This window comes from Aspergillus flavus, chromosome 4, assembly GCF_009017415.1.
Source record: "Aspergillus flavus chromosome 4, complete sequence".
Classification (NCBI taxonomy): domain Eukaryota; kingdom Fungi; phylum Ascomycota; class Eurotiomycetes; order Eurotiales; family Aspergillaceae; genus Aspergillus; species Aspergillus flavus.
In genome coordinates, this window is record NC_092405.1 from 391,817 (window position 1) to 412,917 (window position 21,101).

General features: G+C 48.0%; 7 protein-coding genes across 7 annotated transcripts; 5 read left to right on the forward strand and 2 right to left on the reverse strand.

Moving 5' to 3' along the window:
- Nucleotides 1–659: 659 nt before the first annotated feature.
- Nucleotides 660–3,653, forward strand: F9C07_2155271 (FRE family ferric-chelate reductase). Its single transcript, XM_041292363.2, has 7 exons — nucleotides 660–1,295; nucleotides 1,350–1,390; nucleotides 1,446–1,766; nucleotides 1,817–2,046; nucleotides 2,096–2,148; nucleotides 2,198–2,319; nucleotides 2,379–3,653. The coding sequence occupies exons 1-7, from the start codon at nucleotides 858–860 to the stop codon at nucleotides 3,487–3,489; spliced, it is 2,316 nt and encodes a 771-aa protein (XP_041145629.1). The 5' UTR covers nucleotides 660–857; the 3' UTR covers nucleotides 3,490–3,653.
- A 3,419-nt stretch (nucleotides 3,654–7,072) lies between these two features.
- On the forward strand, nucleotides 7,073–8,219 carry F9C07_2282967 (conidial hydrophobin RodB/HypB). The gene is made up of 3 exons (XM_041292364.2): nucleotides 7,073–7,534; nucleotides 7,589–7,668; nucleotides 7,719–8,219. Exons 1-3 carry the CDS (start codon nucleotides 7,234–7,236, stop codon nucleotides 7,773–7,775), a joined length of 438 nt encoding a protein of 145 aa, XP_041145630.1. The 5' UTR covers nucleotides 7,073–7,233; the 3' UTR covers nucleotides 7,776–8,219.
- Nucleotide 8,220: 1 nt separating this feature from the next.
- Nucleotides 8,221–11,026, forward strand: F9C07_3312 (putative C6 transcription factor; the record flags this gene model as incomplete). Its single annotated transcript, XM_041292375.2, has 7 exons — nucleotides 8,221–8,425; nucleotides 8,502–8,580; nucleotides 8,676–8,790; nucleotides 8,877–9,820; nucleotides 9,869–10,282; nucleotides 10,365–10,603; nucleotides 10,659–11,026. The coding sequence occupies 7 exons, from the start codon at nucleotides 8,221–8,223 to the stop codon at nucleotides 11,024–11,026; spliced, it is 2,364 nt and encodes a 787-aa protein (XP_041145631.2).
- Nucleotides 11,027–11,149: 123 nt separating this feature from the next.
- Nucleotides 11,150–12,796, reverse strand: F9C07_2256123 (major facilitator superfamily domain-containing protein; the record flags this gene model as incomplete). Its single annotated transcript, XM_071510114.1, has 2 exons — nucleotides 11,150–12,450; nucleotides 12,515–12,796. The coding sequence occupies 2 exons, from the start codon at nucleotides 12,794–12,796 to the stop codon at nucleotides 11,386–11,388; spliced, it is 1,347 nt and encodes a 448-aa protein (XP_071366252.1). The 3' UTR covers nucleotides 11,150–11,385.
- Nucleotides 12,797–14,505: 1,709 nt separating this feature from the next.
- F9C07_3314 (galactose mutarotase-like domain-containing protein) lies at nucleotides 14,506–16,600 on the forward strand (the record flags this gene model as incomplete). Its single annotated transcript, XM_041292386.1, has 3 exons — nucleotides 14,506–15,169; nucleotides 15,223–15,329; nucleotides 15,380–16,600. 3 exons carry the CDS (start codon nucleotides 14,506–14,508, stop codon nucleotides 16,598–16,600), a joined length of 1,992 nt encoding a protein of 663 aa, XP_041145633.1.
- A 439-nt stretch (nucleotides 16,601–17,039) lies between these two features.
- F9C07_3315 (sodium bile acid symporter family protein) lies at nucleotides 17,040–18,274 on the reverse strand (the record flags this gene model as incomplete). The annotated part of the gene is made up of 2 exons (XM_041292371.1): nucleotides 17,040–17,594; nucleotides 17,669–18,274. The coding sequence occupies 2 exons, from the start codon at nucleotides 18,272–18,274 to the stop codon at nucleotides 17,040–17,042; spliced, it is 1,161 nt and encodes a 386-aa protein (XP_041145634.1).
- Nucleotides 18,275–18,878: 604 nt separating this feature from the next.
- On the forward strand, nucleotides 18,879–19,616 carry F9C07_2105925 (uncharacterized protein; the record flags this gene model as incomplete). The annotated part of the gene is made up of 3 exons (XM_071509000.1): nucleotides 18,879–18,929; nucleotides 19,024–19,291; nucleotides 19,408–19,616. 3 exons carry the CDS (start codon nucleotides 18,879–18,881, stop codon nucleotides 19,614–19,616), a joined length of 528 nt encoding a protein of 175 aa, XP_071366253.1.
- Between the last annotated feature and the right edge of the window lie 1,485 nt (nucleotides 19,617–21,101).

Here is a 21,101-nt window from a genome sequence, read left to right on the forward strand (position 1 = left end):
CGGCCATGTTCAGAAAATGTACAATCGACAACACTCCACTCAACCTTCTCCCATGCGAAGCATAACTAGGGAATATGAGGACACTCTCCAGTAGTGCTTCTGTCGCTAACCTTTGAATTTCGGTTCTACAATTATATCAACAGGAAACAAGTCAATTTCACTGTAGGTTATGGGTTCGTCCGCCATTGTATTATCTTAGGCTTCTGGTGACATGCTCTCTGCTCTCAACAAGAGGTTTTTCTCTTCTTCTGCGACAAGTAGTCGTTTCTTCATTACTATGGTTTTAGTATTCTTTTTGTCAATCAAGAAATCAATTAATATATCTGAGCTTTATTGTTTTTTAACTCCAGGTATCTCGCAACAAGACAAGTTTAACATTGTATGAGTGATTAATGCCTGGGGCAACGATCAATTCCGCTATGGCCTGATGTGTCAGGTGTCTGTGCTTGCTCCACTTCACCTCGCACCTCGGCCAATCGGCACACAGCGCTGCTATCAGATGGAGGATCAGATTAGATAAAGCGGTCAGGGTCAATCGATCCGATGATGAGAGAGAAGTGCCATCAGATAATGCCGATAGTCATCTCAATCAGTCTAGAGTTCGTTGGAGCGAGGCTCTTGATGGACTCCTTTTGATTCTCAAGTGTATCTAGATACATCCAAGTCTCCCCATGTTCTCCCCTCCTCCCATTTCCCATTCAAGCTAACAGTGCATTTTCTCGTGTGGGTCCAAAAATCCCTTCGTATGGCTTGGCTGGTCAGATCACGCTAGGAGGATCAGTCATATGCCCCGCTACTTTTAACGTCTCTTCCTTTGCTTCTCCTTCCCTCGGGCATTTCCTACCTCTGATATAGTCATGCTGCTCCAAGCCTGGCTATTGTTGGTGCTATATGCGTCGTTTACCTACAGCAAGGTTTCTCCTGTCAACGAGCGCTGTGTGACGGCAGTGTACACAGCGTGTGGGTATATTCCATTTGCCACACCCCCCGAAGTCCCTCGAGGATTTTATGGGTCGCGCTGTCAAAATCCGTGGACAGTTACCTCCATCTATGCTGCTGCCGATGTATTCTGCGATCCATCTGAGCGAGCGGCAGGTTTCGCTCAGCTCCAATACTCCTGTCAACAGTTCGGCCATGTTAATCTAATACCACGAGACGCTCTGGCCGCCAATCTGACCGAGGATGCTATTAATCAAATGAGAACGGTTGACTATGGTGAAATTTCTCGGTCGGAGCCAGTTGATTACCCTGTTCTCCTCTCGCCTTCGTTCTATCATCGTACATTCCGAACAATAGTAGGTATCTCGGCAGCAACGTCACGCTCTCGCACTAATACCGCAGCTTGACAGGATACTTGGGAATTTGAGGTCTGGACCCATTCCGCCTATGGGTAAGACATAATCCGCTTTTCTGAATATCCACTCGTACCTAACTAACGCCCACAGCCTTGCCGGATATCTCTTCTGGGCACTCATTCTCTCGATTGGAATCTTCCACCGGTTAATTCAATATCTACTACTATCGAAGCGCATTCGCGTAGATGTCAGCCGATCTGCACTCTCACGTATCCTATATACGCCCTTTGCCACTGTATATCACTGGATACAGACCTATATCATTACCTCCAGTCCATTGCCATCGGGAGGTCGATATCTACTCTGGTGGACATTTCCCACTCGTGTAGAAGCAATCATTGTTGTTCTTTTTTGGTTGCTCAGCTCTGTCCTATCCTCTGTGAGCTACCGGATCTTTTCCGACAATATATAGTGCGTTGACCAGAATATTCTGTGCGATATCGTACTAACATTTTATGTAGCTGGCCCCAAATCTCCGCCCAACTTATACGCTACGTGGCGGACCGCACCGGCATCCTTTCATTCGCCAATATTCCTCTCATATGGCTTTTTGCAGGGCGTAATAATGTCTTCATCTGGGCGACGGGCTGGAGCTTCGCCACGTTCAACCTGTTTCACCGCCATATTGCCTGGATCGCGACCATCCAGGCGGTGGTTCACACGTTGCTCTATTTGGTTTTGTTTATTCAGAGTAAGTACAATCATCAGTGCCTCACTTCATTCATTGACATGATGTATAGACGGTAATGCGTGGAAGAAGCTTCAGAAGCCGTACCTCCTCTGGGGAACGATAGTAGGTGCATCGTTGTAAAAAGTCACATCACTGAACTAATGTAGCATAGGGCACGGTCGCAATGATCCTGGTGTCACCCTTCGCCATCGAATGGTTCCGTCGAAGGACATACGAAACATTCCTCGTGCTACACATCCTTTTCTCGATCGCAGCGTTGGTCGGTTGCTTCTAGTACGTAATTCTACTTGCCCGTAGCTCCCATAGCTCTTTCTGACAAATGTGTGTGACAGTCATACGATCATTTTTGAAGACCATGAGTATTGGATATGGTTATGGCCTGCTGTCGGCTTTTGGGCAGCGGACAGACTGCTACGCATGATCCGACTAGTCTACTATAACCTCCATGTACGCACCAATGTTGGAAAAAGCATCCAATACACACAAAGCTCAGCAACCTATGACGAGGCCTCTGATGTCATTCGACTAGAGGTTATCCCCGGATCTAGTCGACTCCAGCCTACGCCCGGGCAATACTATTATCTTTACCAGCCGTTCCGGTTTACGGGCTGGGAAAACCATCCATTTACTCTGGGGTCATGGTCCTACGAGACCGGACTTCCTACATCCCAGATAAAAACGCCCTCACTCGCGAAGGACGATAACACCGTAGATGTGACGCAGGTACCTCTACTCTCCGACAGCTCGTCTGGCTCACGGACTCCCCAAGAAGATGTACCATCGCTCGATGAGCCGCAGAGGTTGCGACTTGTCTTCTGGATCAGACCCTTCGACGGCTGGACGCGCCATCTCCGTCAACAATGCGTACAATCGCACGGTCGGACTTTGGATACAACGATACTTTTAGAAGGCCCCTATGGCGAACAGTTCCCCCTGTGGGAATACGAATCAATCCTATTGATCGCAGGCGGGACAGGAATTGCCGCAGCGGTACCGTACATCCAAGACCATCTCGCCAGATGTAGCAGCACAGATGAAGCGGAAAGTCCGACCCGCATCCAAAATATCCATCTAGTCTGGACGAGTCGACAGGAGGCGTTCGTCCGAGAAGTCGCCACTCGAGAACTGAGTTCAGCCCTCGCTCGAGATGATTTCCGGGCTTCATTTTACGTGACCTCAGCCACTGCAGCGAGGGATTCGGACGCATACTCAACGCTACGCGAAGAACTCTCGGGGAAGGCTATCGAGGTTGGTCATGGGCGACCTGATCTGCAGGCCCTTGTTCTAGGCCACGCTCATGAAGCGCAGCTCAGTGATTGCTCAGCTGCTGTGTTGATGTGCGGTCCCCCTGCTATGGCTGATGAAGTTAGAACTGCGGTGTACCGAACCATGCGGCAAGGTTATCAAGGGGTCCGGTACATCGAGGAGTCTTTCAGCTGGTGACGTATTGCTGTTTCGAGCGCATCTCGGGTCAATGTGGCGTACGCCATACATATATCATGGTTCATTTTGTTCTTTTACTGGCGTTGTAGCTGAGATATTGCAGTCTAGATATCAATATACGATAGAATTGTAGCGCAGATGATTTTCAGTTATTCTTTGGAGAGATTTATCAAAACGGAAACAAAAAAAAATCAAATCCCGTAAATAAATAAAAATAACCAAACGTACATCACTATCTCTTTGGCCTTGACTTCCAATGCAGGAACCGCCGCTCAATAGCCGATATGCAAGGGGTGTTCGTCTAGCTCCCTCACCTCCCCAACCTTTTTCTCCACAACTCCAGATCCGGTAATCCATAATCGACTCCGTGTCAACCCAACGCGCGAGGTTAATTTTATCCCGTAATACCCAAACCTATAATATCGCTGCACGAACGAACGTTCAATCAATTCAGCCCCCTGAATATGATACAGCACATCAACAGTCCTAAAAAGTATTTCCCTCACCCAAGACACCCCAGTGATCGGCAACCTCATTCTAGTTCAAGGGCAGTGGCTTTTTGAGTAACTTAACTTGCAGGAAATTGGTCGGAGCCCAGACTACCGACTGTATCTCAAAATTTTGGCGGGATCTTTGTGTGGGGATTCTAGGCCCACATTGTAGTGACTATCCTGATTTATGGCACTTCGGCTTTTGGGGGGCTGGGTCTGTGGGTTGCTGTTTGGGGATTGAAGTTTCTGATATATCTTTGGATGATTTAGGGCTGTAGCTTGGTCACCTGATGAGATTTATTTTTGAACAATAGCACTGTTTTTCACCCTCAACACCCATCAGGTGATCTTGGATTGGAATGTAGTATGAGATTCGTAGAAGAGTACAAGTGAGGTCTTTGTTGCCGGGGTCTAGTCAGACGCACCCTCATACTGCTTGTTTCTACGTAGTGAGCTAGAATAGTATGCAAACATGTTACTACATCTTTCCTTCCTCAATATGTCTCCATAGCTATGCATTGTATAGGGGCTCCATCAACTATTGTAAGACATATCACATGTCACTTTGGGCACCAGGTTAGCGATTATTCTATTACCCTTTTGAGCTCTTTCCCTCTATGTCCAATGCAGCTCAGGCGACCATTATCATTCCAAATAGCGATCTCCAATTTTGTTAGTATACAGCTCTAGAATCACAAGCGGTGTCAAAGTCTGCATTGACCTCAGAAACCTGGTGTGGGCACTGCAACTCTTCCAGCTAATCGGATGAACATCCGATGACAGGTCTGGCATGCCTTCACTGTGACCGAAATGGGGTGAGCTCTACTGATCAGATATACGGAGCATATACGCTCCTTTCTACAACGTGTAAAGATAATGCTAGATAAGGTGCAGTTTGGACTTTAAGCTCTTGTCATAATGCCCTAGGAGGAAGGTGATTGGCGATCGTATTCTAGTCTGATGGCGAGCCAGAGTCCGCAGAGGAAATTGAAGAAGATGAAGCAAAGTGATCAGGTCTACTAAACGGTGCTATATTAGAAAGAACGGGACCTGAGTATGTTCGCCATAAGGTGTTCGTATCAGAGGGCATCCTGATTGTTCGATTGGGTGGGAGCCTAACATGGGCTTAGTATATGCTTAGTTGGTTCTCATATATATATATATGGAGACTGAGTACAGGTGTTCACCAACCCTATCATCCTATCTAGACATACTTTGTAAACCTTTTACAGTGATTACTGATTAGGATGATTAGGAAAGATAGACCCGTGACTTGAAGAAGTAATTATAATAATTTGGCGACTTTGATATCCGAACGAACAAAGATAAGCTTATCCAGATGTGCCAAAGACGATAGTATATCAGATGAAGTGAACTAGGTTTTACAGAAGGATTGAACGTATATATCTCCTGACAAATCATTGTATCTAAACTAATTACGGATGCTGTAGTTAGGCTATAGATTTTCTACATCCTAAGCAACAGGATGCGCATCTCGAGTACGGGTTCAACCAAATTCCGGGCATCAATCGGTCTTTGTACCAACTGTCTACAACTTACAGTATAAGCTAGAAAGTCACACACCTCTCTCTTCGAGAGATGTACAAAAAATAAAATTACATACAACAGGAGGGATTCGCTGGTGGTCACCCACCCAACTACTAACCTCCCGGCGTGTGGCTTAAGTACGGCTGAGCGGACGGGAAGCCCTGTTCTCCACACCCTATGGTCGTATGTACTAGACTATTCCATGAGCAGGTATATATGCTATTAACAAAGTGAGAATAAGTATAAGTCCAGTTTTACCAGGTTTACTCAAAGAAACGGAGTCATATCATGGTAAAGTTGAGCTGAGAGTGTTTGATATCCACTATTTGGACCTTGTCAACATCAATTCTCTCTGTTCGCAGTTCCAAATACCACCTGGCTTTCCTATAATCTATTCTTCTCTGAAACGAAGAAAAATGATTTAGATAAGTCCACTCTAGACGGCAGCTGATAACCGGCCCTAAGTGATCTGGAAAGTTGGTTCTTCCGGCTACTAATCGGGCCCACAACTCTAGGTAGCGAGAAAAGCTAGCTCTGGATAAGATAGCCAATAATACAGAGATCTATAAGGAATGAGGCGCCTTTCCACTTACACAGGAGATTGACTCGCGCTGGTAATCTCAAACACACAGGTATGCGGATATACTATGCCTTAGCCCTTGAAAGAGGCGTCTTGCTCGAGCCGAGCTGCTCAATCGGGTGTAGGAACTACCGATCAGTGTGACACTGAGACAGCAACACAGCATAATGAGCTGGCGAGACAACAAGGTTAGCCTGATTGCTATGAATCTGCCGGATCGAAGATCGGCCCCGGAATTCAAGCAAGGCAGTGTCTCAGATCTAGTCGGATCATGATTCAGCATATAGCTCCTGGGAAATTCCATATCAATATGATGGGAAAACGGGTACATAGATTTGCGTAACGAAATGCCAACAAACCCTATTGACCCCATAACGAAACCACAATAATACTTTGCGAAATTAGCTAGAACGTGACTAAGAACCATGTTCAAGATTAAAGGTATGGTTCGCCCCCAGACTGGGGTCGTAAATGTATTACCCTACCGTAACAAAGCTTCAAAAACTCCAGTACAATCAGTCATTTTATTGTTGCAAGAGGGTATCCCTAGATGATTCTTGCGTACCTTTTGTCAGATGAAGGTTTTCATCTCTTGGCATGTTCGTGTCTGGGGAAAGTCAACAGCGGTCAAAGTCCAGAACTGATATATCACATTTCACTCCTTAGCGACAGCCAGCTAGGTTTATAGGCCCCCACTGAGTTCCTGCGGTGTAAGAAGGGACCATCTGGATATTGGCGTCCTGCATATGCAGAGCTAATATTACTTGAGTGGAGGCTATGGAGCTCCATCCAGCCCCTGGCTCGATCCTAAGCACCAATCAATGCGGGGATCGTCGATAGTCCAGCCAGACCCCTGATGATTATGCAAGGGTTTACGAGCGATGGAAATGAGATGGAGCTAACCACACCAACTATGGGATATTCATGATCTTAAATGCTAAAAGCAGAAGAAAGCATATGTCTGGGCCTCGCTCGAAAAAGTTATAAAAGGGACATCGGATCCCTCCCAAATCTTTCTTCATCACAAACACAATCAGCGATTCAAGCAAAGCATCACTCCTTGAGCTTCACTCCTTTACAATAATTTGCTTCAAAGCATCTAACCAGCCCAACCCAACCATCAAAATGAAGTTCTTCGCTGTCGCTGCTCTCTTCGCCACCGCCGCCATGGCCGCTCCTGGTTCCGCTCCTGTGCCCGGTGCTGCTGCTGCTGCCGGCAACGGTAACGCCCCGGTTATCAACCAGACCCAGCAGAAGGCCTTCACAGACGCTTGCAGTGCTAAGGGCAACCACCCCGTCTGCTGCGACCAGATCGACACCTCCAAGACCACAACTGTGAACGAGGGACTTCTCGGTGGCCTCCTCGGTGAGGGCCTGGGTGGCGTTCTTAACAACCTTGTTGGTGGCGAGCCTGGCGCTTGCAGTGGTAAGTTTTCGACATCTACATTTACATATTAGCAATGACTAACCAGTGATACAGGTCTTGTTTCTGCCCTCAACAAGCAATGCCAGACCAGCATCGGTTGCTGCCAGCAGAACGCCAAGGGCGACAACTACCAGGTAAGCATTGCAGTGTATCTTCTCTTGATTAGGATACTAACATGGAGCAGAGCGGCCTCCTCAACCTCAACCTCCAGGCTCCTTGCCTTCTCAGCAATGGTCTGTAATCGCCTCGCCATTTGGCTACGAAATCCCGCGCAGCATTGGACATAATGTCGCTCTTCTGGTCCTCGCCGCTGGACCAAGATCGTCAGCGTTTTCGCGATTTGTGCACAAATGATTTGAGATATATGGCTTGTTTCGCCTATTCTGTACACTCTAGCTGTTTATCTTTGTGGCATGCCTATGCATCCTAGAGTGCCCATTTGTTAATAATTGAAATTCAATATCACTGTCATTATTATGAATTGGTTATCCCCTCGTGTGTAGTTCCATTGCAGATGCTTTGATGTAAAGACATCCGTTCATCCTACTGTGCACTGCTTTATCATTGGAGCATCTCCTATATGAATTTCGAGCAGATACTCATGGTCATATATTCGAACGGTTGCCTCAGGCTGCTCCCGGAACCGCACCCGAGCTTTCCGCTCGCCAAGCGTGTTCCCCCTTCGGATGCGTTTCCATCCCGCACTTACACTTCCATCCATGAGTGTGTCGTTTCGGCTTATTCAACAACCCGGCCCCATGGATAATTCGACCTCTAGAAAAGCTCCGAGTGCTGCAAAAGACGCCGGTCGTCCGAGCAAGCGGCGCAAAATAGCCGTGGCTTGCGATGAATGCCGTGTTCGGAAGATCCGGTGTGACGGCGGACAACCCGGTATGTTTATCTTACGATGAATGCCTTGGAGCGCACCGGAATTGATACCGGATTTCTGACCTTGCTCTCCTCGTAGAGTGTGGACCATGCACGAAAAAAGCAGATCCGGGAGTGCAATGTGTTTACACTGGAAAGCAAAAGCTTGCTATGCGAAAGTAAGCCAAGTCCACACTCGTAGGCGACTTCATCCATCATTTCTGGGTTTTCTGAGTTATGCTTAATTGAAGGCTAACAAGTTTCTGAGGTGAAGCTATATTAATACCTTGGAGAGTCGGCTCAAGTTTCTACAGGGTCCGCATCGTACTCCGGCAAAGGCACCAACGAGTGTGGAAAGTGTGGAACCGGAGAGCTCAGACCAAGTTCAAGTAAGCAAATATCCATATGAATCCCTAAAAATATATGTTCCCAAGCGGGTAAGTATCCATTCGTGGTGATCTGACTATATCAGTAGGCGCCCACCCTGTCATATAGCCCGGTGCCATCATTTGGCGCTCCTGTAGCAACTCAGTTCACCCCATCATCGTCAGTTTCGGAGGATCGCCATCGGATAGCAACTTGTATCCCCGCGGATGCCAGTGGAGGCGACGATTCCCCGTCGGCTAGTGCTTGTCGAAGCTCTTCCGGAAGAACTGCTGGTTATGTACCCGGACAGGTTCAGACACGTCAACGAGCGCACGGTGTGAATGCAATGATGGGTGCGGTCGAAGAAGAACGCCCGACGCAAGGCTTCTTTGGCAGCTCTAGTGCTGCTAGCTTTATGCATCAGATCAAGATGGCCGTCGACAGAAGAGTCACCTCACCCCACCGGCGAACATCAGACACCATTCTCGGAGCATCCCATGCCCCAGGTCTCATGAGCACGAGATCGGAAAAACCTACTAGCGTTCAGAACTATGTCCTCCCACCGAGAAAGACGGCAGATAGTCTGATGGGAGTTTATTGGTCTTTCGTATTTCCCCTCTACCCGCTTGTTGATGGTATCCGGTTGCGGGCCGAATATGAGAAGGTCTGGACGGGTGAACCTCTCGAAAGTGACGAATCTATGCTCATGTGTACATTTAACGTCATCTTTGCCCTAGCCTGCCAGCTAGCTGACTTTATACCCCCTGAGGAGCGCGAGGCATCCGCAGACGCATTCTTTTCACGCGCAAAGGATCTTCTCCAGTTCAACCTTTGGGACACAGGGTCTGCTGCCCTCATTCAATGTCTGCTTTTGATGGCGCAGTACCTACAAAGCACTGACTCAGCGCACCAGTGTTGGATTGTTACGGGTCTGGCTATACGAAATGCCCAAAGCTTAGGCTTGCATCTTCCGCAAACTATTGCCCGACTCCCGAGCCCACAGGAGCAGCAGCTAGCACGCAAAATATGGCACGGATGTGTGCTGATGGATAGGTATGGCGTGCCTCACTTATTGAATTTGTAATGTCTAACATTGAGTAGAGTCATCTCCATGACATTCGGACGACCCGCAATGATATCGAAAGCATCCTGTGAATCAGTACCCTTGCCCGCCACAGTGGATGAGGAATACATTCCGACAGCTTCAGGCGTCGAAGCCACACAGCCAGCCGATCAGCCATCTGTGATGGCATTCTATGCCAAGTCACTTGAGTTGTACGAAATCATGAACGATATCTTACTGAGCTTATACAAACCTGTCCCCGAAGAGAATCCAGAGGACATGTATGATTTATATTTCAACAAAGAAAATAATCAGGGTGAGCGAACGATCTTTGAACTTGATCGAGCTCTATCCAAGTGGAGCCAAAGTCTTCCGTCACATCTACGGGGGTATTCACCAGCTAGCTCTACCGATGTTGTGTTTCACCACCAGAGTGTGGTTCTTAGAGCGAGGTACGGTTGCCCCATGTCAACTTTTGTTACCTTAAGTCATATGGTGCAGTGAGAACTAGTGGCTCACTTTCTCATTTCATAGATTTCTGCATGTCCGTATGCTCCTGTTTCGTCCGATATTATCCAGGTACTGTGCAGCTCGCGATATCACGGTCCCTGATTCTCTCGTTTCACTCGGCGATTCACTTCCCCAACGAATCGCCTGGCAGTGCTCAGCTATATGCGTCAAGGTAGCTCAAGAAGTAATCGAACTCATTTACGAGAACATCCCAGCGGACGGCTCATCCGGCCCTCTTCCAGCTTGGTGGTACAACATCCTCTGTGAGTTAAAGAACCGGCCGATGTTCGACTCTCGGCAGAGACTAATGAAGAATAGATGTTTACACAGCTGCCACAGTTTTAATAGCAGGCTACCTTTGTCCCGCAGTCCTGGACGAAGTGACCGAAGCGGCAATTACAAGGTCTTGGAACTGTGCTTTGGAAATTCTTAGGAAGTACCAAAGTTACAGCACATCCGCACGCCGATGTGTAGCGGCTCTAGAAATCCTCTACGAGAGAGTTGTGTCAGAACGGCCCCCATCTCATGAGCCATCCGCCAGTCATCAGCAACAAAGTGCGGCGTCTAATGCAATCGATGACATGTCTTTTGGAGAGGGCATGAATGCTATCTTCATGGAAGGCTTTGATTGGCCGGATTTCCAGGACATGTCATGGTTGAACAGTGTGCCCAGTAACTTACACTAAAGCGTTGGTCTGGATTCTCTATGCTATGTGAAGATAGCCAGTGAACTGTATCAGGAAGCGTTTCACATTACTCATCTTCCCTACGATGGAAACAGGCTTGCCTTCGAGGCACGCATCCTTATACATCTGTGACGTTCTGCCTTCCGTCTGGGCCTTGCTAAGGTGAATCAACGCTAGTTCATACATCGTGTTTCCATACAGTTCGTTGAATCCATCCGTCATTGACTTCTACGACTGGCAACAATATGCATCGCTACGATAGGGCCCAAAGCACACACGCCAATGATTGCGCACATGACGCCCGCAGCCCCACCCAGGTTCAGCGTTTTGAACATGGGAGGGAAATAGAACGGACCGATCTAGGATTCGATATTAGCTTCGTGGGTGATATGATATCGCAGGGTCTGAATATGTCTTACAAAACCATAAACGTGGCGGACGAAGTTGACAAACACCCCAATGTCGGTCGATTGATCCTTGTAGCAATCCACCGCGAACGAAATGAGAATCGTGGTCAGGATCTGATTGCCAAAACTCGCAATAGCCGCACCTACACAGGGAGTGACATTCCAGGATGTGGCATTGTCCAGTTGGAATCCCCATGTCAAGAGTCCCGCAATGACGGTTGCGAACCCAATATACGAAAGCCATAAGCGATCAGCCGGTCGGAAGTAGCCTCGTCTTTGACTGAGAGCTTTCATAAACCAGTCTGACATAGGCCCGCTCACTTGTTCCCCGATAAGACTTCCGATAATAACTGCAATATACTGCAGTCCGATCTGCTGAGCGTCGAAATGAAACTTTTGGCCAAAGGCGATGGGCATCTCAACGATGATGGCCGTATTGGCATAGCAAAAGACAACACATTGAGCAATCGTAGGAATCAAAATTCGCGGATACCGGTACAGGAAGATCGACTCTATGAACTCGCGAGGTTTTAGAGGGCGTGGATCGATTCGGCGGGGGATAAACTTGCTCGTGGGACCACCCTTCCCATCGCCAGCATCCCCGGCGACATACATCGTCTCCTCGCCCAGCAGTAGGTAAGCGAGGAACTGCGCGAAGTTTATCATCACATATATCCAATAAATCCACTCGAAACCAATATGCTTTGCGACGAAACCCATGATAAACGGCCCCGCCGGAGTCCCAAGAGTGGTCATCAATGTCCACCAACCCAGCTTCTGTGCTCTTTCTTCAGGCTCACAGAGCTCAGTGATGACACCACTTCCAATGCCAATCGGGGGTGAGATGAGTATCGCAGTGAGAACCCGTGTCGCCATCTGTGCTCCGTACGTTGTGCACCTGGCTCCACCAATATTGCAGGCCAGACTACCCAGAACGGAGACCAGCGACACGTGGTATCGACCGTAAATGCAGGTAATCGGTTTCCAAAGGAACGGTGTGAGCCCCAACACCAGGATCTGTCGTGGCATATATCAGCGTTTCCGGCTCAAACTTGTATATGCATGTGGTGGTAATAGGAACACGGACTTGTATCGATGTTAGATAGCTCGCCTCGGGCACTGTCACGCCATACTCTTCAGCCATAGAATCAAATGCTGGGATAATCCCTGCAGCCATGAAGGTCGCCACCATCGAATGAAAAGCGACCATTAGGATTTGAACATTCTTTTTCCAAATTGGCCAATTACGTGGATTATCGGGGTGGCTGGACATGTCTTCAGCCTGCTGGGTAGGAACCGCGGGATATACGCCCTCGAGAGGGAGAGACGCTTCCCAACTACTTTTTTCCGCTTTCCCCACCATTTCATCAGGGTTTGAAGTAATGTGTGACATCTTCCAAGGTGGACAGTCTGATTTCGAAGCACGGAGAAAAATGCAGACAGAAGATACTTCCGCGTTATGATATTGGGTCGCAGTGGAATGGCAACTACTGCCAAGGAATAAACAAGATAGGGTTTCGCAACTACTGGTTCACAAATACCAACGATTCCAAGAATCTGCTCCTCGCGGGAAAGGCAGATCTATGTACCAGCACAGCGCAGTATTGGGGCCCTTGTTTCGTTGTCAAGAACTATTAACTGCTTGCAGCGAGCTGCAGGCTTGGCATGCTTACGCAAGGATCATTGGTCCCACTGGCGCCCAAATGTTGGTCTTAATGTTCCTTTTGATCGAGATCATACAGAATGGTGATGTGGCATGTGAAGAGTTGCACTAATTACGACTCTGTGGATCAAATGTGCATCGGGTTGTGGTGATTGAAGTGCCGCTCCCGATAAAATGAAAGAACTGTTCACGACTCGTGAGGCTTTTTGAAGAGATAGGATATCCCTTTCAATCGATCGGGTACCTAATCAAAGGGTGCAGACGTTAATCCCTGCTTGAAGCGACCCAAAGCTGGTCTTCCTTGTACTCAGCATCCATTAGTTCATTCCGCTATAGACCCACAGACACGCTGGAGATTGCTAACGGCATAGATAATCTTACGATAAGACTTCGGAAGCCATTTCAACAATCCCATCGTTCACTGAAACACAGCGATTGAAGGGTGGATCTGCTCTTAGATATATCCCACGACAACCTATCGACATGCAGTTTCTCAATGCTCAGCCTGTCTTCCTGTCACAATTCCGACCGATATATACCTCATGATACACTTTTGGCCATCATTAACGAAAGTATACGCTTAGCATATGCATTCCTTCGCTATATCGAGACGTGATAGTTGAGGCTAATATATTTGGCATCACTTTCTTCCATAAAGCTGGATCACGGGAGCTATGGCCAAAGCGTGTACGCCTCAATGCCCAGGGGTGATCATAAAGACTTTCCTGGTATGGCTCATTGTGTAGGTCGTCCATGCTTGCGAGGAAAGCTAGCTGTTCCCATATCTGGGGTCGGCGATTTTCCTCCTAAGGTCGAAGTCAAGAGGGCCAGCTTACGATCAGACTTGGAGTTGTGATGTCCACATTCTTTTGTTAATTATGCGAAAGCGTTCGCCGCGCTTAGTTCGGTCCTCTATCAATTTCGCGAGAGATGTCCGACCGAATTAAATTATATTGCAGTGATTTGGTTTACGCAAGACAGTGATTGCGGGGATTAAAGCTCCGTGGGCCACACCGTTGTCTGAAATTGTCTAGTCAAGCTTCATGCCCTCGGGTGAATGTGGTCCGAGGGGTTTTTCCATCAATCCGATGAGTGGAAACTAGTGCGCTATTGAGTCCCCGCATTTGTGCCCCAGACTACTTACGGGGTGGTTTCCGGGGCTCCGCAAGTTACGTCGGTCTGGCGAGGTCCACATGGCCGTGAGTTTGGTCAAGCTTCGTGCCCCTGGTCGGAGTGGCACCATGCCTTCTTCATATAAACTAGCTCCTCTCGGGATAATAACCGCCGGTAATGGGGCTGGTGAAGTTTTACGCTAGCTATAAATGCCGGAATGTCCCTTCCTCAAGACGAGAACTGTTGCGTGGCGCCATTTGTTCGGCTGACAGCTACAGAACGTTGACCATCACAATATGCGTCTCCGCACTTCCCTTGGCGTGGCCTCTGCCTGCGCCTCCGTTGCATCTGCAGCGCTGAAGGTCACGGAGGACAACAGTACAATCACCCTGGCCAATGACCGATTGACATCCACCTTTGCGAAAGATAAAGGTCGCGTCTCGGAGCTCTTCCTCGATGGCCAGGACCTTCTTGGGCCCATATCGGGCAATACCGGTGTTGGTCCGTATCTTGATTGCTACTGTATACCCTCCGGCTTCTACACTGCTGGCAGTACCGACCCTCGTTTGGAGGTAGTCCAGGGAACCGATTCGACTGGGACAAAATATGCTGGCGTCATCTTAAACGACACATACACGCCGACAGGACAGCAGTTTCAGCAATATTGGTTCCTCCGAGACGGCGAGACCGGTCTGCATACGTTTAGCCGCTTGGCGTACTACAACGAGACGACCCCGTTTTTGCGCAACTTGCAAGAATTTCGAACTCTCTTCCGCCCAAATACTGAGCTATGGACACACCTGACATCCAGTGAGGCTCAGACGGCTCCCCTCCCCAGCAAGGAAGCAATCGCGAACGAGGTTGTCGTGCAGGATGCAACGTGGCGCTTCAACAATACCCCGAATGATGCATACTACACTCAATTCTCGGAGTATTTCACCAAATATACCTTCTCTAACTGTATGGGCCTCTTTAAAACATACTGGTATGCTGCATCAGCTAATTTGCAATAGTGTGGCGAGATAACAGTGTCCACGGTTTATATGCCGATGGAACCAACTCGAACGGCACTACGTATGGAGCATGGCTCGTCATGAACACCAAGGACACATACTACGGTGTACGTTAGCAGATCAATCCAAGTTTGTAACGCGCCGCTGACCAGTTTAGGGACCCTTACACTCCGACCTGACAGTCGACGGAATCGTTTACAACTATCTCGTGTCGAACCACCATGGAGAAGGAACGCCAAACATCACCAATGGCTTCGACCGCACCTTTGGTCCCCAATATTATCTCTTCAACGGTGGAAAGGGCTCTAAGTCATCTCTGGAAGATTTGCGATCGGAGGCTGAGACCCTTGCCGACCCAGGATGGAACGCTGACTTCTACGACTCCATTGCCAAGCATGTCATCGGGTATGCTCCCTCTAGTAAGCGCGGCAGCGTACAAGGACAAGTTAAGCTTCCCAAGGGTTCAACGCGACCCATCGCAATTCTGACGGTTGACGGACAATACTTCCAAGACAACTCGGTGGAGGCTTCGTCGCATCAATACTGGGCCGAGATGGGCCAGGACGGAACTTTCCAACTGGACCACGTCAAGGAAGGCAAATACCGCTTGACTGTCTTTGCAGACGGTATCTTCGGCGACTTCGTGCATGATGGCGTCGAGGTGCAAGCCGGGAAGGTAACCAAGGTGCAAGAGACTTGGGAACAGGAGTCCGCTGGTGTCGAGGTCTGGCGACTGGGAACCCCCGACAAGTCCTCGGGCGAATTCCTCCACGGCGACGCACCAGACCCAACACACCCATTGCACCCTCCCCAGCACTTTATCTACTGGGGAGCGTATGACTGGCAGCAGGACTTTCCCAATGGTGTCAACTATACCATCGGCAGCAGCGACCCTGCCGTCGATTTCAACACCGTGCACTGGTCGGTGTACGGTCCGACCCCTGCAAACCCCGACGTCGAATATGACACCACACACGACTGGACGATCAACTTCTCCTTGGACAAGAAGCAGCTGCAGCAACGCAAGACTGCCACGCTGACTATCCAACTAGCCGGCGCCAAGACCGCAGCTGGCAATACAGACGTGTACAACGCGACTGAGCCCTACGCTAATCTTGCGTTGGAAAGCTACATCAACGAGCAGAAGGAGCCGCTGACTTTGTTAGTCGGTTTCAACCAGTCCAGCAGCTGCATTGTCCGCTCTGCTGTCAGCTGCTACCAGGTTCGGTCGCGCATGGAATTCCCCGCCGACTGGCTGAACGTTGGAAATAATGTGCTCACCTTGCATCTCCCGCGTAATGCCACGGACTACGAGACGGCGGTTCTCCCGGGGACAGTGTATGTCCAGTACGATGCATTGCGTCTTGAGCTGGCTTAATGTTGGGAGCATAAATGCGAGTTGAAGGTCGCTGTTGTATATATGTATGCCTTGCCAAGCTTGGCTAGTGTTCTAGTTGTACAGAAATTAATTCAGTTTTCAGTGAACGATCAGCGAGGGATATGTTATTGTGACCCTGCGTCCTAAGATTTCATAACACTAGTCACTCATCATTAAGAGTGGACCATTCAAATCTCTCGCAGGTCTATATATACCACATTCCATGCGCAAGTAGTTTGTATAAAACGTCAAAGCGAAGCTAATTGAGTACACCACCTGCACCACAGCATCATTGCCGTAAATAACAGCCTATACTTCACGCTTTAAACGATATAAAAAGATTCTAGTCTGACAAATGCAAAGATATATACAAGTCTACCAATTCGCAAAGAGATCATAACATCATCATTATTCCACCACCATATTCACAGACAACGAATTAGCAATCACCCTTCCTCTCCTCCCTTTCCCTCTCCGACGAGTCTTCCACATCCAAAGAACCACACTCGCCCCCATTCTCCCTACCCCCATCAACCGAATAAACCTTGCTAACCAACCACCCCCTAAAAACCGGCACCAAAAGCGACCCCAAAGCAATCTGCAAACCCTGAAAAATAACCATAGGCAACTGAATCTTCGCCTTCTGCGAAACATCGAGACCTTGAAAGATGAGGTTCGCCAATGGAACACCCATAGCGGGCGTCTTGGCCGGTACGCAGTAAGCTACTGCTACCGTGTCTTCTCTCGAGAGCCAGAGGAAGGACACCGAGACTGAGACGGTTAGCCAGACGATGAACATGGCGATGGAGATGAAGACGACGAAGATGATGTTCGAGGCTTTTACGGAATTGAATACGTTTGAGCTGAAGGCTGCGTCGTAGGCTTGCCAGACGACTAGGAGGAGGCAGATTGAGCTTAGTTTGTTGAGTTTCCAGGTTGTGAAGATTTTGCGAAGGGGTTTGGGGAAGAGATGTTGGAGGATTTGGCCGATGAACTGGGTTTCTTCGTCAGTATTGATGGATTTACTTCTTTTGGTTGAGGTTTCTATATGCAGGTAGCTCTACTTACCATAGGTATAAAGACGGATAATCCAATCTGTTTAAAGATACGCGCATAGATAGCCGCATAATTACCCTGTTCCTCGCCAAGAAAATCGGTATACCATGGCTTCGGCAGACAATACATCTGAATAAGCAGGGGCGTTAAAAAAGGCCCCAGGAAATTCCCGATAGTTGATTCTACTACCGTCAGAGCATCATTGCCGTGCGCATTCCGCGTCATGACTACATTGGATGAGATGGTAGTCGGGACACAGCCCATGAGAAGAAGACCAATAAGTAAAGCATCATCCATGAAATTAGGATTCGTTGCGCACAGCGACACGACGGCGTAGATAGACGCCGAGGTGAACAGGAAACATTGTATCTGCACGAAGAGGTGGACTTTCCATCGACTATAGTTCTCGATCAATGCGCGTGTGGATAATGTACACCCCGTGATGAAGAAAATGATTGTGACGCAGAGATATGAAATCACTGTTTCAATTGTATCCTGGTCTTTTGTCGGGGCTGGTGCTTGAGAGGCAATGAGGATGACGATGCCAATGCCGATTAGAAACCATTGCCCTAGGATGATCTCGAGGATCTTGCGCCAGAGGGGTTCTTCTGCTGGCATGGCAGAAGTGAGGAGTATTCGGACCAGGGCTTATTGTATGTATACCTTTTTTAAATGCATTGTTTTTATGGTTTGGGCCTGGCATGTCTTTTCCATGTGGAGATCGGCAGATTGTTTAGGCGATAAGGCAAGAATCTGCCGAAGGCGTGAGATTTTCCGAAATGACTTGATTTGTTGGCGGTGCACGGATATTGATTGATAAGGGTTCCACTGCTTTGATAACGACAGAAAGAGACTGTTCTCTATAGATCTAGATACAAGAATACAAGTGTCTGGAAATTGTGGGCAGTCTCACCTCCTAGTCTCATTTAGATGCCATCGGCTCAGAAGACGAGTGGGTATAAATATGGATGATAAACGCCGCAGAGATATATCTACCATCTCGCAAGGATCCACGATACTTTTACTATCACTCAAAGGTGTTAATAGATTGATTGATCTAGTACGATAGTCATTCTATCCTCACAGCTAGCATTACCTCCTCTAGACGTTGAGTAAGAGGTAATTGAAAACACGCCAAAGTAACAAGCGAAGCCTGTGGATTAAGGTCGGTCATATTCATTGGTCCCGTTCCCATAGTGACAAAGCTCTCAAGTATAGAATAATGCCTATCGAAGTGGACGTTGTACACCTGGATACATATGTCAAGGCGAAGGTAAGCCATTACGGGCTACAGACATAAGCATATAGCAATGCCAACGTCGTGACCGCTTCAAACAGTTGGGCTACTGCTAAGACAGGGCTCATAGGTCATAGAAAAGATTCCCTGCATCCCGCTGAAGGTTCTACTAGACTCTATCAGTGAATTAAACCCCACCACGTGGGTTTCTAGTGTTTCTCTTCGCGACAGCCACCATATGAACAGATCTTTCCCTCTATCTGCCCACCTATCTTTTGAGTTGCAACTACAAAGATCGCAGTCATATATCCACGCCGTGATCGCAATCAAAATCCCCCCAAATATCCCAGATACCGCACAGAAAAAAGACCCTCTCCGCTCCAGCACTTGCAGAGGAAGTGAGTGGACTTGGTGTGTATAAAGATCAAAACACAGGCAAAGCAAGCTGGAGAAGCTAAAGGTATATTAAGTCCTATGTCAACCACATGGGAAAGGCCCGACTAACGCCAAATAGAGAAGTCTACGGAGCTCACCCAGAACGTCGCTATGACCTCTACTATCTCACAAGACTCCGCCGAAGCCTCAAGTGGTACAGCCGCAAATCATCACCCGTTTCACGGAAATCTGGTTAAGGGACCATCCAGGAGAAGGACTTCGAATCGAGCTCAGCTCTGCGGACAATCATACACGATCTCGAGAGAACGACTGAGCTTTGTAACTTGAAGTTGCAGCGTCTAGAAGCGACCAATTTGGAATTTTGGGAACGACAGGCTATAGAGCTGGGGGCTCATGTGCAGGTCAAAACAGAGCACCCGACGGCTCCATCATCGACCAAACCGTCACTCAAAAGACAAGCCTCGTCAGCATATAACACAATGAATAAGAATTCGAAGAAGGCCCGAGTTCTGCCGGCGAAACGCTCGTCACGGTATTGTGTGAAACTCTCTGATTCGGATCTAACAGATGATGATGAGTTTTCAATCTAACGGCAGCGATATTCCTTTGGGTGGTCGGATAGTTTCAATGTGGAAATCCTACCTACTCTACCAGAGGTATAACTCCTCGAATAGTGTCTAGTCCAAGGAACTACAGGGCGGATTCTGCTAGGGATAATCATCCTTCGACACTCATTTCACGATGATCTCTTAAAAAAATGCTTTCGATGAGTCTATGATGGATACATGTGGTTACTTTGCGTTTGTCTTTTAACCTTTGGTGGTTTTCTTACAGTATACTCATTAATAAGAGCAAGTTGAGTTCAAGTCTCTTTATGACTTTTCACAGGACATTATCCAGTGCTGTAGTACTATAGTTTCTCCACGTTGCTACTATAACACACAGAATCGCGTATACCACTCACTCACGATTGAGATATAGTCTATGAAATATGCACATTCATTACATATTAATGCCATTTTAACATACAGTTCATTCCTCATCAACCCAAAACCGCACGACATCTCATGCAGACTCTCCACGACACCCCATTTAAGCTCGCCATGCGCCAAGTCCCTGGGACTCCCTGGGACGGGTGTTCACCATTGACCTGTCCCAAAAGAGGTTGGCAGGCCCTCCTTTCTCGGAGAACTTCAGGAATTTCGCTCCGCTGGCCTTATATAAGGCAAATTTTCACAATAATATAAACTTTGGTAGAGGTTTAAGCTAAGGATCTCGATCTAGTTTAGTTCATTTTAAATAAATCTGCAGCCACGAGTAGAATCTTTATACAAAGATAGGATAATATAAATTAAAATACAGTTATACATAATTCTAAGAACTCTTGGTACGATCTAACGCAACAGGAAGAAATGCGACATCACCCGTGGCATCAGAATACGACAGTCTACTACCACCTTCATCAACTTTACCCCGGAAAATGACCTTTCAGACTGGTAGGAATACGAGATGGGGTCCGTGCCCGTCCTTCAGGGCCATGTCAATAAGATCAGGAGGTATTATATAAACCTCACGGATCAAAAACCTCTGGACCGTGCGTTGGCAGGCCAGTTGCGGGTGAAACGCCAGCATTGCCACGTTGTATCCTCTGAAAGCTAGCTCGTTTATACATTTCTTTTGTCGTTGGTAACAACACACATTATTTATTCTAGCATAGGGCCGATGAATATTTAGGGTTGAGGTGAAGACAGGTGACTGCGAGATCAGCACATGATAGTCTAGGCCCTAGACATGGTTGGAGATGGAGACGTG

Bases quoted from the DNA above. Each gene is read 5' to 3' on its own strand.
- F9C07_2155271 (XM_041292363.2), top strand. From the start codon at position 858: ATGCTGCTCCAAGCCTGGCTATTGTTGGTGCTATATGCGTCGTTTACC. The intron at 1,296-1,349 runs GTAGGTATCTCG...GCAGCTTGACAG, and splicing joins ATCGTACATTCCGAACAATA to GATACTTGGGAATTTGAGGT. The intron at 2,320-2,378 runs GTACGTAATTCT...TGTGTGTGACAG, and splicing joins GCGTTGGTCGGTTGCTTCTA to TCATACGATCATTTTTGAAG.
- F9C07_2282967 (XM_041292364.2), top strand. From the start codon at position 7,234: ATGAAGTTCTTCGCTGTCGCTGCTCTCTTCGCCACCGCCGCCATGGCC. The intron at 7,535-7,588 runs GTAAGTTTTCGA...CCAGTGATACAG, and splicing joins CGAGCCTGGCGCTTGCAGTG to GTCTTGTTTCTGCCCTCAAC. The intron at 7,669-7,718 runs GTAAGCATTGCA...AACATGGAGCAG, and splicing joins CCAAGGGCGACAACTACCAG to AGCGGCCTCCTCAACCTCAA.